At 33.4% G+C, this 13,879-nt stretch overlaps 1 protein-coding gene across 1 annotated transcript; it reads left to right on the top strand.

Moving 5' to 3' along the window:
• The first annotated feature begins 1,091 nt into the window (after positions 1-1,091).
• Positions 1,092-12,523, top strand: LOC114338074 (PE-PGRS family protein PE_PGRS16-like). Its single transcript, XM_028288659.2, has 4 exons — positions 1,092-1,307; positions 5,230-5,508; positions 9,317-9,478; positions 12,207-12,523. The coding sequence occupies exons 1-4, from the start codon at positions 1,148-1,150 to the stop codon at positions 12,461-12,463; spliced, it is 858 nt and encodes a 285-aa protein (XP_028144460.2). The 5' UTR covers positions 1,092-1,147; the 3' UTR covers positions 12,464-12,523.
• Positions 12,524-13,879: the final 1,356 nt, after the last annotated feature.

Below are 13,879 nucleotides of genomic sequence, written 5' to 3'. Positions count from 1 at the left end.
CTATTCTAATTTAAAAAAATAGTCGATTACGTCATCACGCCCAGATGGATGACGTCACTAGTACGATATATATGTCAAAAAATCATAATTAAAAAATAAAATAACTTTTGTATTTTACATTTTTTTCTATTTCTGGAAATAAAGCAGTTTACAAGGGGGTCAAGATATAGTGAATAACCCTGTACATTCATTGGGGCTCACCAACCGGCTCTGTCCCGTCATACAGCTGACCGACTATAATAACTTTTATTTATATTCAATTTAGAATTTGTGTACTGATTTTCGGCCGTAGTAAATGAATTTATCGATCGGATAGCTCAGTGCGACTAGCGGCTGACCCGCACTTCACTTCGCCGGGAGGTACGAGAGTTCAAGCCCAGCCCAGGCCATCGGAAAACAAAAAGGCTAACGCGTCAGTATAAAATTCTAAATATGAATCTGGCGCTTAGACCTGAATATGCGGGCATCTGATCGACCTATGAGGGAGCAGTACGGCAAGGGATAAGGGCTTGCGTCTCGGTGATACTCCCCCATAGATCCCTACCGAAGGACGCCTAAGAATGGTGTATATAGTAAATGAATTTAATTACCTCCGCAGGTAAGCAACTTTAACAAGCTGTCAGTACCACCTGTTTTACGTTTCGCATGACCGACCGCAGTATGTTTCTCTACACAATCACGGTAATCAACTGTGAAAAAACTAGCTTTAGTAAATTCAGAGAGATTTTTCGGCGGTGCCTCTCCGTCTATTAGTTGTCGAGGCATTAGCTAAATAAAAAAAATATGTACGTACTTTCAGTATTATGTAAACTTATCAAACAGTTAATATAATATGTATGATACAGATACTTCTGAAATTCATAACAATTTTTTGTATTGCCACGTATTTTTTAACAATCAAATAAATGCCAATAAACTGTTAATGTCCACGAAGGTTCAAAGATTCAGTTTCATTCTACCAATTTTCCAAAAAAATCAAATTCGATCCATCATTGTGTCTCTCTGCTCAACCAGAAAATGGTACTTTATATAAAAGTCAAATCATTTTAACGCTTATTTTCGATATAATTTCCACCAAGAGATGTTCGAATTGTCGAGGGTGTTTTTTGGGGTAATTTTGTTGTACTGTAAATATGTAAGTGGTGGAATGCCAATGGGGCTGGGTGGGTACGCGTCCGGAGGAAAAATGTTGGGGTTCGGCGGCATGGGGGGTATGAAAGGTATGGGAGGTATGGGTGGCATGGGTGGTATGGGTGGAATGGGTGGTATGGGTGGTATGGGAGGCATGGGAGGAATGGGTTATGGTGGTAAGTACATTAATAATTTGTCATGTAATTAGAAAATGTTACTTCCGATGCTCAAAATAAGTATTTGGAATATTTTCCTAATAAGTGTCAATTTGTTTTAAGCGCTTAGGTGCAAATGTCATTTCGCGCCAATGTGTTTTAAATGCATTTAGTTTTTTTGAAAACTAAAGAGTGTTTTTAAAAAAATTAAACACAGAATGAAAGATTACATTATTACCGAGGGCGGAAATTCTCTTAAAATAACCAAATAGTTTATTTTGAATTAGATATTTGAAATTAAAATCACACTAAATTTTTTCGTTTTTTCTCACTTGTAACTTACTAAAATAAACATTATAGAAGTTTTCAGGGACTTTCGGCCCTTGGTAATCTTTCATTCTGCGTTTAAATTTTTCAAAAATCTTATTAGTTTTCTCAGGATACGAAAAAAAGAAAGCAAACACATTGGTGCGAAATTTTGCGCCTACTCCCTTATAATTATACTATTATATAAACTATGCTACTACAGCAAATAAAAAACAATGATATGAGGCCTTATAGGCCTCAGGCTTCCAAAAAACTTGGTTAGTTTCATCCATTTTTTCTGGTCCCTTGGTTTTCTCTCCAATCTGACATATTCCTGACAAGTCTTGGTTTACAGCTCCGAACCATTCATTTCTTCTTTGAATGCCCTCTACTTTTTCTTTATTTCTCCCTCCTTCATACAGCCTCATTATTTCTTTATTTGTTCGTCTTCTCCGAATATTCTCTTTTCTTTTCTTTCTGCTGGTTTATAATCCACGATTCGCTGGCATACATCACTTTGGGTCTGATTACTGACTCGTACACTCATTTAGTTTAGCTATTTTTGACATAATTTTTGCTTTCAGTATTGAATTTAATGACCCTATCACTCTGCTACCCTTCGTTAATCTTTTGTCTCTTTTTCTTTGTTTTTCGTGTTCGTAATCTCAGCTGGGATACCACTTTCTCCTGGCCTTCTGTTATTTTTTAGGTCTTTTATTATTTCTTTGTCTTTAATCAAAGTTGGTACGTCGCACCACCCTTCGTCACCTTCTTGCCACTTCTCATTGACCTCTAGTTCTTCTTGTTGGGCTGCATTTATTCTTCTATTAAGTATTAAGTATTAAGCCCATCTATTCTTCTAAAAGTAAACTTTTTTGTTCCGGTAATACTTTGAATTACTCTTTTTAGTTTTTCTTGTATATCTTAAGTTCTTGGTAGGCATTTTTTACCTCTTTGTTTATGTAGGTTTCTTCTATATATTTCATTTTCTGTTCTAGCTGTTCTCTTTTCTTCTTTCTGAAAATTTCCAAAAAAAATAGTAAGTTCTCTTCTTCTAGCCACATAGTTTTCGATCGTATTTTGGGTATTTTCGATGTCTCGTTGTAGTTTTGCCCTGTTTTTTCTGGCCAAAGCATTTCTACACTTTTCATCGAACCAATCTTGACGTTTGTTTATATTCACTGTTGCAATACACGTTTCCGCCGCTTTCGACATACCTGTCAGTATGGTCGATTATTCTTCCTCTATTTCCCATTTAACTGGATTCTCTAGCCTTTTATTTATCTCTTCCTCTAGACGGTTAACTACCTGTTTCTATTTAAGTCGCTCTAATTGGTAGTTTAATCTGTCTCTAACAGGTTTTGGAATTTTTGGTTATTCTTGTTTTAATTTTGCCGTTGTTAGTATTAGTCACTGTTGGTATCTGCCCCTCTGTAACTCTTGCAATCGACTATTGCCTTATTATGTTTTTTCTATTAGGGCATGATCTATCTATTTTTTAAATTTTCCATCGGGAGAAGTCCATGTTACCTTATGAATGTATTTATGATCAAAAGTTGTGCTAGCTATTTTTATTTTGTCTTCTGTAGCAAATCTATTAATCTTTTCTCACTTTTATTTGATTCCTTATGTAAACTTCGTCCTCCTCTTCATCATAATTCTGTTTGCCTTATCCCTATGCGGGGTCGGTTTCCCTAATTGCATTTCTCCACACAATTCTATCTTGGGTCACATCAATGTCAATCCAATTTACCAACATGTCCTGCCTTATCGTCTCCCCCCAAGTCTTCTTTGGTCTTCCTCTCCTACTCCTTCCAGGAATCTGCACTTCAGCTATTCTTCGTATTGGGTGATTAACGTCTCGACGTTGAACATGACCAAACCATCTTAACCTATGCTCTTTCATTTTGGCATCAATTGGTGCCACACCTAGACTTCCCCTAATATACTCATTTCTAATTTTATCCTTCTTTGTCACTCCACTCATCCATCTAAGCATGCTCATTTCCGCCACATGCATTCGTTGTTCCTCTTTCTTCTTCACTGCCCAACATTCAGTTCCGTACATCATAGCCGGTCTTATGGCTGTTTTATAGAATTTTCCCTTCAGCTTCATTGGAATTTTTCTGTCACACAACACACCACTCGCTTCTTTCCACTTCATCTATCCAACCCTAATTCTACTGCATGCATCTCCATCTATTTCTTCATTACTCTGTAAAACCGATCCCAGGTACTTAAAACTCTTGCTTTTTACAATCAGTTCACCATCCAAAAATACCATTTTATTTGTAGTAACTCCATCTTTAAATGAACATTCCAAATACTCTGTTTTTGTCCTACTTTTTAAACCTTTTTCCTCCAGGACTTGCCTCCACTGTTCCAGTTTTTGTTCTAAGTCTCTTTCACTATTTCCTACTAACACGACATCATCAGCATACATTAAGCACCATGGAATGTTACCCTGTAGTTTCGCTGTTGTCTGGTCCAAAACTAATGAGAATAAATACGGACTAAGCACAGAGCCTTGGTGCAATCCTACTTTCACATGAAATTTATCAGTCTCTCCCACACCTGTCCTAACACTAGTCGTTACTCCCTCATACATATCCCTCACAATCTTTACATATTCACCAGGGACCCCTTTCTTATTGAGTGCCCACCACAGAATCTCTCGAGGAACTCTATCATATGCTTTCTCAAGATCAATGAATACCATATGAGCGTTTGTTTCTTTACTCCTGTATTTTTCCATCAACTGCCTTATAATGAAAATTGCATCTGTTGTTGATCTGCCCTGCATAAAGCCAAATTTATTCTCGGATATTTCGGTCTCTTCACGTATCCGTCTATCAATTACTCTTTCCCATATTTTCGTGGTGTGGCTAAGCAGTTTTATAGCCCTGTAGTTTGTACATTGTTGTACATCTCCCTTGTTTTTGTAAATAGGTACCAGTATACTGCTTCTCCATTCGTCTGGCATTTGTTCAACTTCCATAATTATATTAAATAAACCTGCTAGCCACCTTGTTCCTGTCTCTCCCAATGCTCTCCATACTTCCCCAGGAATATCATCTGGTCCTACCGCTTTTCCTTTGGTGACCATTGCTGCTACTGTCTCCGTTGACTCTACAGGCTGTCTGTCAAATTCTTCATTTAATAAGCTGTCAAAGTACTTTCTCCATCTCTTTTTGACATCCCTTTCGTGAACTAGTATTTTATTATTTTCATCTCGGATACATCTAATCTGATTAAAATCTTTTGCTTTCTTTGCTCTCTGTTTGGCTATTTTATATATCTTCGTTTCGCCTTCCCTGCTATCAAGTTGATCGTATAGGTTTGAATACGCTTCTGCTTTGGCTTTCGTCCTTCTCTTATTCTTCTCTATATTTTCTCTATTTCTACTATGACATTCATGTCTCCAATAAACATTTTTATTATTATAAAAAATGAAAAATTGAATAATATCATCTGAATAAACAAGACAATACTTGAAACTTAACTGTGTTGATTTATTGAACTATAGTAAATACATATAAACCCATGGTTATTTATCAAATGGACAATTTAACAAACTAACATACGATTAGAAAAAAAAATAGTAACATATTGCTTTTTCAATTTTTGTTATTTTTAGGACTAGGTTTTGGCGGCGGTATAAAATTATTAGGCGGCGCTGAAGAAAGCGGTAGCAATTTCGGCGAAGGCAAAAAAGCCTTTGATGACATATTCTTCAAGAAAGGCTTTGGTAGCCAAGGAGGACAATTTGGTATGGGTCAATCAGGATTTTCAAAAGGAGATGGATTAATGAAAAACATTAAGGGTGATTTGGGGTTTTACAGCGGAGCCCAAGGCGGCAAAAACATAGTTACCGACGGAAAAGGGTATTATGGAACGCATCATTTCGGATCTAATGGTAATTCATAAATCATAAATATATATTCCTACACATAGGAGTACACTATATTTATATTCTTACATATATTCCTACACTTTTGATAAATGTGTTGCGTTGTTCTGTTTTTTGGTTTGGTTGGTTTCTGTTGAACAAACCAGCAAGTGTAGGTATGTGATATAGTTATTTTTCTAACAAGTGCAGAAAGTCATACTTTTCCGCACGCGACTGCAGTTTGCCGAACGACGCGAAGCGGGAGTTCGGCAAGTAGTCGAGTGCGTAAAAGAGACTTTCTGCAAGAGTTAGGAACAATATTTTTTCTACGAGTCTTTAAAAAATGAGCAAATCTTAATCAATTAATTTAATTAATATGAAAATACATACACAAATTAATTCTTTGACAAGGTTGTCAAAACCAAACTTTTAATATACCTAATTAGTTAGCATGACGACGATCTTGGTTTCCATGACGATGATTCAAAACGACTGTTATTGTCTACCGATTTGACTTTCGAATATTATGTCAAAATAATTTTATTTCATCGAATTGTCGCGTTAATTTCATTAAAACAGGAACACAATACACAATAAGATACATTTAAAATAAAATAGTAAATAATATCTAAACATTAGTTTATTGCATGTATTATAATTATTTTAAGGCCATATTAAAATATCTAAACGCGTGCGAAAAAGTAAAACGCGTGCGGAAAAGTAAAACTTTCTAAACTAAAACGCGTGCGCGAAAGTAGAAATTTTTGCACGCTCGTAGAAAAACTGATTTACATGACCAATTAATAGATCATTTTAGGTTACAGATCTCATGTTATGCCCCTAAACAACGTCAGGTTCAAAGAGGCTCTTATTGCTTTTTTGGTGATATTGGCATGGTGGGCATTCCACGTAAGTCTCCAATCTAATATAGCTCCGAGATTCTTAAGCTCTTCCTTACTTAAGTAAGTAAGATCTCTTCCTATAATCATAGGACTCGAAGATTGAATTCTTAATTTCTTCTGATATGCAAATGCTCTAAGTTTGGTTAAATAAAGGTTTATCTAAAGAAGAAAATCATTCTTTTCAACATCAGGTATTTACTAGGTTTAAGACATCCTGCTCTCATACTTACCTAAATCAATATAGCTTCTTCGTAGATCGTCTGCACACTTCAGTGCACTACACATTCTCAAAAATCATTCTCTTTACTCTTTCGTTCAGACGTTAAGGTCACCAACGATTTTCTTTCAAGTAGAGATGATAAGACTCCTTAAGGGCAAACTTTTATTGATCTTCTAGTCTAGTCCATTTAATCATGGAAGATGGTATACCTTTTCCTGTTGTGACAACATTAATAAACCCTCATCTGTTACAATTTTTTTCGGAATACAACCCAAAATAAGATTTATTTTGAATAATTTTTGCTGTTTTGCTAGGTGAGGTAGTAAGATAATAATGCCTTATTGTAGTAGGGCTGGAAATCTACTATCATCCCCAGAAGAATTGTATACCTTAAAGGATATTCACATTTAAAGGTGTGTCTTAGTTTGTGATATGCTCTTCATCCTAAAGAGTCAAATAAAACAAAAATTAATATAAATAATAAAACCTTTGATTCATTTATTTAATATGTTCTACAGGCCTTGTAGGCCTATAGTCCAGAAAGCCACTGCGCATCCGCTAGGAAAAATATTCTGATTCGGATTTTTTGTACAATCTTATTCAAAAAGGACTCCTTTAAACAAATTTGCATGTTGCCAGGACCAAAAGGTGGTCAAAAATTTTTTAAACGTTTTTTTTTTGTTTTTTTCCTAAAATTATTTTTTTTGCATGGAAAAAAGTTTTTTTGGGTTTTTGGATCATTACAAACAGAAAAGGTCTTTAGTGACTTTTCTCTAAAAACGATAGTTTTTGACATATAAGCGATTAAAAACTGAAAATTGCGAAATCGGTCATTTTTAACCCTCAAAAACTATGTGAAAAACTGAAAATTTTAATGTTGCCAAGGTAGGTAGATATTCTTTAAACATCGATTGACGAAATCCCGGAGAATTTTTTGCAATACAATATTCAAAACTCCTTTGTTTTTTAATTGCTAATCAAGCGTGCGCGACACTATTTTCCACCGACAGTATGGTGCAAATGAAAGGAATAAATTCGTTATTTCGTAAACCGGCGACTTTAAAGAAAAATCCCGAAACAGGTCGATTTTTATTTTTAAGTTATAATATTGTGGCATATATGGTATACTAGTGACGTCATCCGTCTGGGCGTGATGACGTAATCGATGATTTTTTTAAATGAGAATAGGAGTCGCGTGGTAGCTCATTTGATAGGTTCTTCAATTCTCTATTCAGTAATGTAAACATTTACATAATTATTTATACAGGGTGTCCTTTTACTTCTTTTTTTGTCAAATAATTTAATTTAATAAAAATTTTTTGGACATCCTGTATAAATAATTATGTAAATGCTTATATTACTGAATAGAGAATTGAAGAACCTTTCAAATGAGCTAGCACACGACCCCTATTCTCATTTAAAAAATCATTGATTACGTCATCACGTCCAGATGGATGACGTCACTAGTATACCATATATCCCACAATATCATAACTTAAAAATAAAAATCGACCTGTTTCGGGATTTTTCCTTAAAGTCGCCGGTTTACGAAATAACGAATTTATTCCTTTCATTTGCACCATACTGTCGGTGGAAAATAGTGTCGCGCACGCTTGATTAGCAATTAAAAAATAAAGGAGTTTTGAATATTGTATTGCAAGAAACTCTTCGGGATTTCATCAATCGATGTTTAAAGAATATCTACCTACATTGGCAACATTCAAATATTTAGTTTTTCACATAGTTTTTGAGGGTTAAAAATGGCCGATTTCGCAATTTTTCAATATTTAATCGCTTATATGTCAAAAACTATCATTTTTAGAGAAAAGTCACTAAAGACCTTTTCTGTTTGGAATAATCCAAAAAACCTAAAAAACTTTTTTCATGCAAAAAAATAATTTTAGGAAAAAACAAAAAAAACGTTTAAAAATTTTTGACCACCTTTTGGTGCTGGCAACATGCAAATTTGTTAAAAGGAGTCCTTTTTGAGTAAGATTGTGCAGAAAATCCGAATCAGAATATTTTTCCTAGCGGATGCGCAGTGGCTTTCTGGACTACTAGGGCTTTACAATTTTACATAATACACATGATAGTAGGTATATACTAATGTCTTATTATAAAATTTTATTTAATGTCTTCATGAAAATTGCTGCTCTATGGTTCTCCACTGTATCCTATTTTTCGCCTTCTCTTTTCAGTCTGTAATTTCAATCGATCTTATATCTTCCTGAAACTTTTCTTGTCACCTTTTTCTTGGTCTACCTTGCCTCCTTGTCCCAACTGCTCTTCTTAGCAGTACCATCTTTGGCATTCTTGCTCTCGACACAACCTGCCCACCTGATTCTTTGTGCTTTTGGGTTTCTTGTTATACTTGGTTCGTTGTGGAGCATCCTTAATCCTTAAACTGTCAGTATTATTTATATACTTTATATTAAACCGGTTTTATAGCGTTCCACGTCTTTTGTGTTCCTAATCGCCACTCCTTTCCATTATATCAGTATCCTTCTCTTAGATTTCTTTACATCACCTTGAGGATGCCCTTTATCCATGTGGTTGCTGGTCCGTCGTTTTTGTTTTTCTTTGAGGGTTCATTCTAAAACTGACTTATTCTTCTTTCCTTTCCTTATTTATATACTCAATTATATTGTATTCTATGTGTACTTTTACCATCTGTTCGCAATAAAGTCACTTCAGTTGTAACATTTCTTATTAGGAAATAATGCCGGTGAAGCTAAAGCTAAAAAAGGACACAAAAACGGAAGAACTGTGAAGGGATTCCATACCCAACATGAATCCAACGAAGCCAGTAACACTGAAGAGGTATATGATGAGGAACACGATGAAGCCGATAAAAAAGCGATTAAAAATACTGAAGGTAATGTAAAAATTTAATTTTTTAGTAGCTTACATAGTTTGGAAAAGATATCAATTTAATTATTGCAAAAAGATATACAGGGTGGTTCATCTTATTCGCCTCGGTCTCTGTACGGAAAACCACTTGATATTTGAAAAAAATTTCTTCACAGAAATATACAGGGCCTTTAATACTACAACCTAAAAGTAATGTGAATTATACAGGGTGTTCCAAGAAAGAGTGGTATATCAAAGTTATATTTTTTCTTATGGAATGCCCTATATCTGATGACATTATTGAATTGACCTTAAAAAATAAACTATACTTTCATAAGGGTTCCCTATACCTAAATACAGGGTGTTTTGATTTATTTCGATTTTTATAAAAATGTAAGGTTTTAGAAAAAAACTAATATCTACGAATCTAAGAAGCAGTAACAAATTCTTTGTTGGATCTTAATAATAGACTATTTAGCATACTTAAACAGATGCTTATTGCAGCAAAATTTCTTACAGGGTGGTCAAAATATGAGATTGTTCTATTAACAAATTCAAGCTGTAATAACTTACTTATTTTAAATGGAACACCCTATATCTTACTAGTCTATCGAGTAGAAAATTTACTTGGCTTTCAATTCTTATTAGGGTTTCCTATACCTATCTCCCTTCATTTTTTAAATATTTAAAGATTTCCTAATTTGTAAGCTTTAAAAATTAGAATTACATAAGTACCTATGTCGTGTTTATGTACAACACATCACCAACACCAGCAAGATACATAGACAAGATACTGTCATTAATAAAATTTTCATTGTTATCATGTAATCACACAGAGTTCTGTATTATTTTAGTTGATTTTGGCCTACATGTGAAATTGAATAATATTTTTATTTTAAACTGCATACCCTATTAGGTGCCGTATTCTGGAAGATATTTAAATTATATTTCATTCAGTATAAGTATTTTCCGTATCTTAACCCAACAGTTATTAAGTAAATTTAAGAACGCCACTTTTTCTTTGAATCTTTAAATCGCAATTACAAACAATTAAATGCAATGGCTACTTTGACGAAAACGAGCCTATTGTACAAAAATATGTAAAAATGGGTATTTACAGAATAACATGGGAATTTATATTTACAGAATAACATGTGTATTGAGAATGTTAACATGGAATTGAAGAGATTTTAAATATCTTCCATTATAAAGAATAGAATATCGAGTATGTCATTTAAAATAAGAACACTCTGTGTGATTAAATGATAAAAATGTGAATTTTATTAATGAAACTATCTTGACTAAGATATTTAAGTATATTGCCGGTATTGGTGATGTGTTGTACATAACCACGACATAGGTACTTATGTAATTCTAATTTTTAAAGCTTACAAATTAGGAAATCTTTAAATATTTCAAAAATGAAGGGAGTTAGGTATATGAAACCCTAATAAGAATTGAAAGCTAAGTAAATTTTCTACTCGATAGACTAGTAAGATACAGGGTGTTCTATTTAAAATAAGTAAGTTATTAGGTACAGCTTGAATTTGTTAATAGAAAAATCTAATATTTTGACCACCCTGTAAAAAGATAGGTATAGGAAACCCTAGTACAAATTGAAAGCTAAGTAAATTTTCTACGCGATAGACTAGTAAGATACAGGGTGTTCCATTTAAAATAAGTAAGTTATTACAGCTTGAATTTGTTAATAGAACAATCTCATATTTTGACCACCCTGTAAGAAATTTTGTTGCAATAAGCATCTGTTTAAGTATGCTCAATAGTCTACTATTAAGATCCAAGAAAGAATTTGTTACTGCTTCTTAGATTCGTAGATATTTATTTTTCTCTAAAACCTTACATTTTTATAAAAATCGAAATAAATCAAAACACCCTGTATTTAGGTATAGGGAACCCTTATAAAAGTATAGCTTATTTTTTAAGGTCAATTCAATAATGTCATCAGATATAGGGCATTCCATAAGAAAAAATATAACATTGATATACCACTCGTTTTTGGAACACCCTGTATAATTCACATTATTTTTAGGTTGTAGTATTAAAAGCCCTGTATATTTCTGTGAATAAATTTTTTTAAAATATCAAGTGGTTTTCCGTACAGAGACCGAGGCGAATAAGATGAACCACCCTGTATATTCTGGGCAAGCCGTCCATTAGTATGAGCACTTTGATCCATTTTTCACGGGATCACTTTGCCTTTTCTTTGGTTTCTTGTTTTCTGCTGTTGCTGTCTTCTTTCACACGTTGTTGTGTGATTTCGCCCGACTGGTGATTATGCTCCATTCATTTATATTTTCTACTTTTGTTCTTCAGTTATGTATCTTTATTTTGTTGATATCTTGTCTGGCTTGATCTTCCCATCTGCACTTTGGTATTCCTCTAGGTCTTGTATTTGTAGGTTTTCACTATAAAATTTAACTTTATTAATGTATCTTCGTCTTGTCTTAGTACATCCTCGAGCCATTTCAACAGTTGAACCTTTATATACCTGAAAGTATATCTTCTCTATTTATCTTATTATTAATCTCTTTGTTAAATAATCCTAAACTCTTCGTCTTGGATTTTTTGGTCCAAGAATTCTTCTAAGGATCTTCCTTTCTATTATTCTTAGCTTCTCTTCATTTCTATTAGTCAGACATATTGTCTAATTGCTGTTGTAGGTGTATATTTTATTTTGGTGTATTTGCTAATATGTCTGTTTCTTATACCTCTTAACTTCTTTGCATTTTTAGGTGAATTTGGCAAGAAAGCTGAAGAATCATACAAAGGAGAAAAGGGAGATTCCAAATTTGAAGCAGAAGAAGGCAAAAAGGAGGGCAAATTTACGGATAAGATAGAAGAAGCCAAAACAAGCGGAACTAGTGGAAAATTTGATGAAGGCAAATTTGGATCCGATGGATCACAGTTTAACATTAACAAAGGAGGAGATATAAACGGAAATTCTGGGCATCATTCTGCTAATAAAATGTTTAAAGCTTTTAAAGTGTAATCTGTAAAATATAATAATAAATTATGTAGAATATTTTTTTATTAAAATGTGTAATCTATTTTCCGTTGTTATTTTTCTTTTTATTTCTCTATTTCTTTAGTCACGTTTTCGTCAATATTTTTTTCCAATTCTTAGTTATTTTACTCTTCTTCTCCTCCTTCTGCTTCTTCTTCTTTTTCTTCTTCTTCTTCTTCTTCTTCTTCTTCTTCTTCTTCTTCTTCTTCTTCTTCTTCTTCTTCCTCTTTATAGTAATTCTGCTTGTTCATTGTAGGATTGATGCCTCTATGGAAGGTTGTTACTCTACCTTTTACTCTACTTCTTCTGTCGATTGGTGATTTATCTCTTGTTATTTTGACCACATGAGTCTCCTTCATTCTGTTTATGTGTTTATTCCATTATTTTTTTTATTGACTATGAATTTAGGACATTGAAGAACCACCTATTAAATATTTTTTGTACATTTCTTATTCGAATAATTGTTTTATGTCTTCTTTGCAGCCAAAACAACGTATCTGCCTCTCATCTACTCTCTCCCATGTTTTCACGGTGTGACTAAGCAGTTTTATTGTCCTGTAATTTGTACATTGTTGTATACAGGGTGTCCAGAAACTCTACCGACAAACGAAGACAGGAGATTATTCAGATAATTTTAAGATATTTTAACCTAATTCACCTAGTCTGAAAATGCTTCCTAAAGGAGCTAGAGCTCTTTGAAGATGACGTCGTGTAAGTAGTTTTTCTTAAATAACTCCAGAACGCTTATATTGAGAAAAACGAAAATTGGTACACATATTTATCTTCCAGAGATAAATCGACTTCATGCATTGCGAATTTCTATTACCGATCATAGGCGTCCGTTTTGGGTAGGGCAACAATTATTTTATCGCATAACTTTTTTATCTTTAAGTTTTGAGCATTTTTGACTTTGGATTATTAAATTGTGAGATACTCTACAACTAAAAGGTACTCTTGTTTTAGGTCGATAGGATACACCGTTTTCTAGAAAAATCGATTTGAAAATTTTTCTTTTGAATTTCCAAAAAAAAAAAATTAAAAAAAAAACTATTTAGAAATCTGAAAACTGGTACGTTTATTTATATTTCAGAGATGAATCGATTTCATTAACTGCGAATTTCTGGTACGGGTCATATGCGTCCGTTTTGGGTAGGTCAACGGTTATTTTATCGCATAATATTTTTGTCCTTAATTTTTAAGCATTTTTGACTCTAGATTATTAAGTTATGAGGTATTCTAATACTAAAAGTTACTCTTGCTTTAAGTTGATAAAATACACCGTTTTTTTTGAAAATTTTTTTCAATTTTTATTCAAATTTTAAAAACGAAAAATTTTCTATTCGATTTTTCTAGAAAACCGTGTGTCCTACGGACTTAAACCAAGACTACCTTTTAGTACTA

The sequence above is a fragment of the Diabrotica virgifera genome, chromosome 5 (genome assembly GCF_917563875.1).
Source record: "Diabrotica virgifera virgifera chromosome 5, PGI_DIABVI_V3a".
In the NCBI taxonomy this organism is placed as follows: Eukaryota; Metazoa; Arthropoda; class Insecta; order Coleoptera; family Chrysomelidae; genus Diabrotica; species Diabrotica virgifera.
This window is presented reverse-complemented; position numbering and strand designations above follow the sequence as displayed.

Bases quoted from the DNA above. Each gene is read 5' to 3' on its own strand.
- LOC114338074 (XM_028288659.2), top strand. From the start codon at position 1,148: ATGCCAATGGGGCTGGGTGGGTACGCGTCCGGAGGAAAAATGTTGGGG. The intron at 1,308-5,229 runs GTAAGTACATTA...TGTTATTTTTAG, and splicing joins GGGAGGAATGGGTTATGGTG to GACTAGGTTTTGGCGGCGGT. The intron at 5,509-9,316 runs GTAATTCATAAA...ATTTCTTATTAG, and splicing joins GCATCATTTCGGATCTAATG to GAAATAATGCCGGTGAAGCT.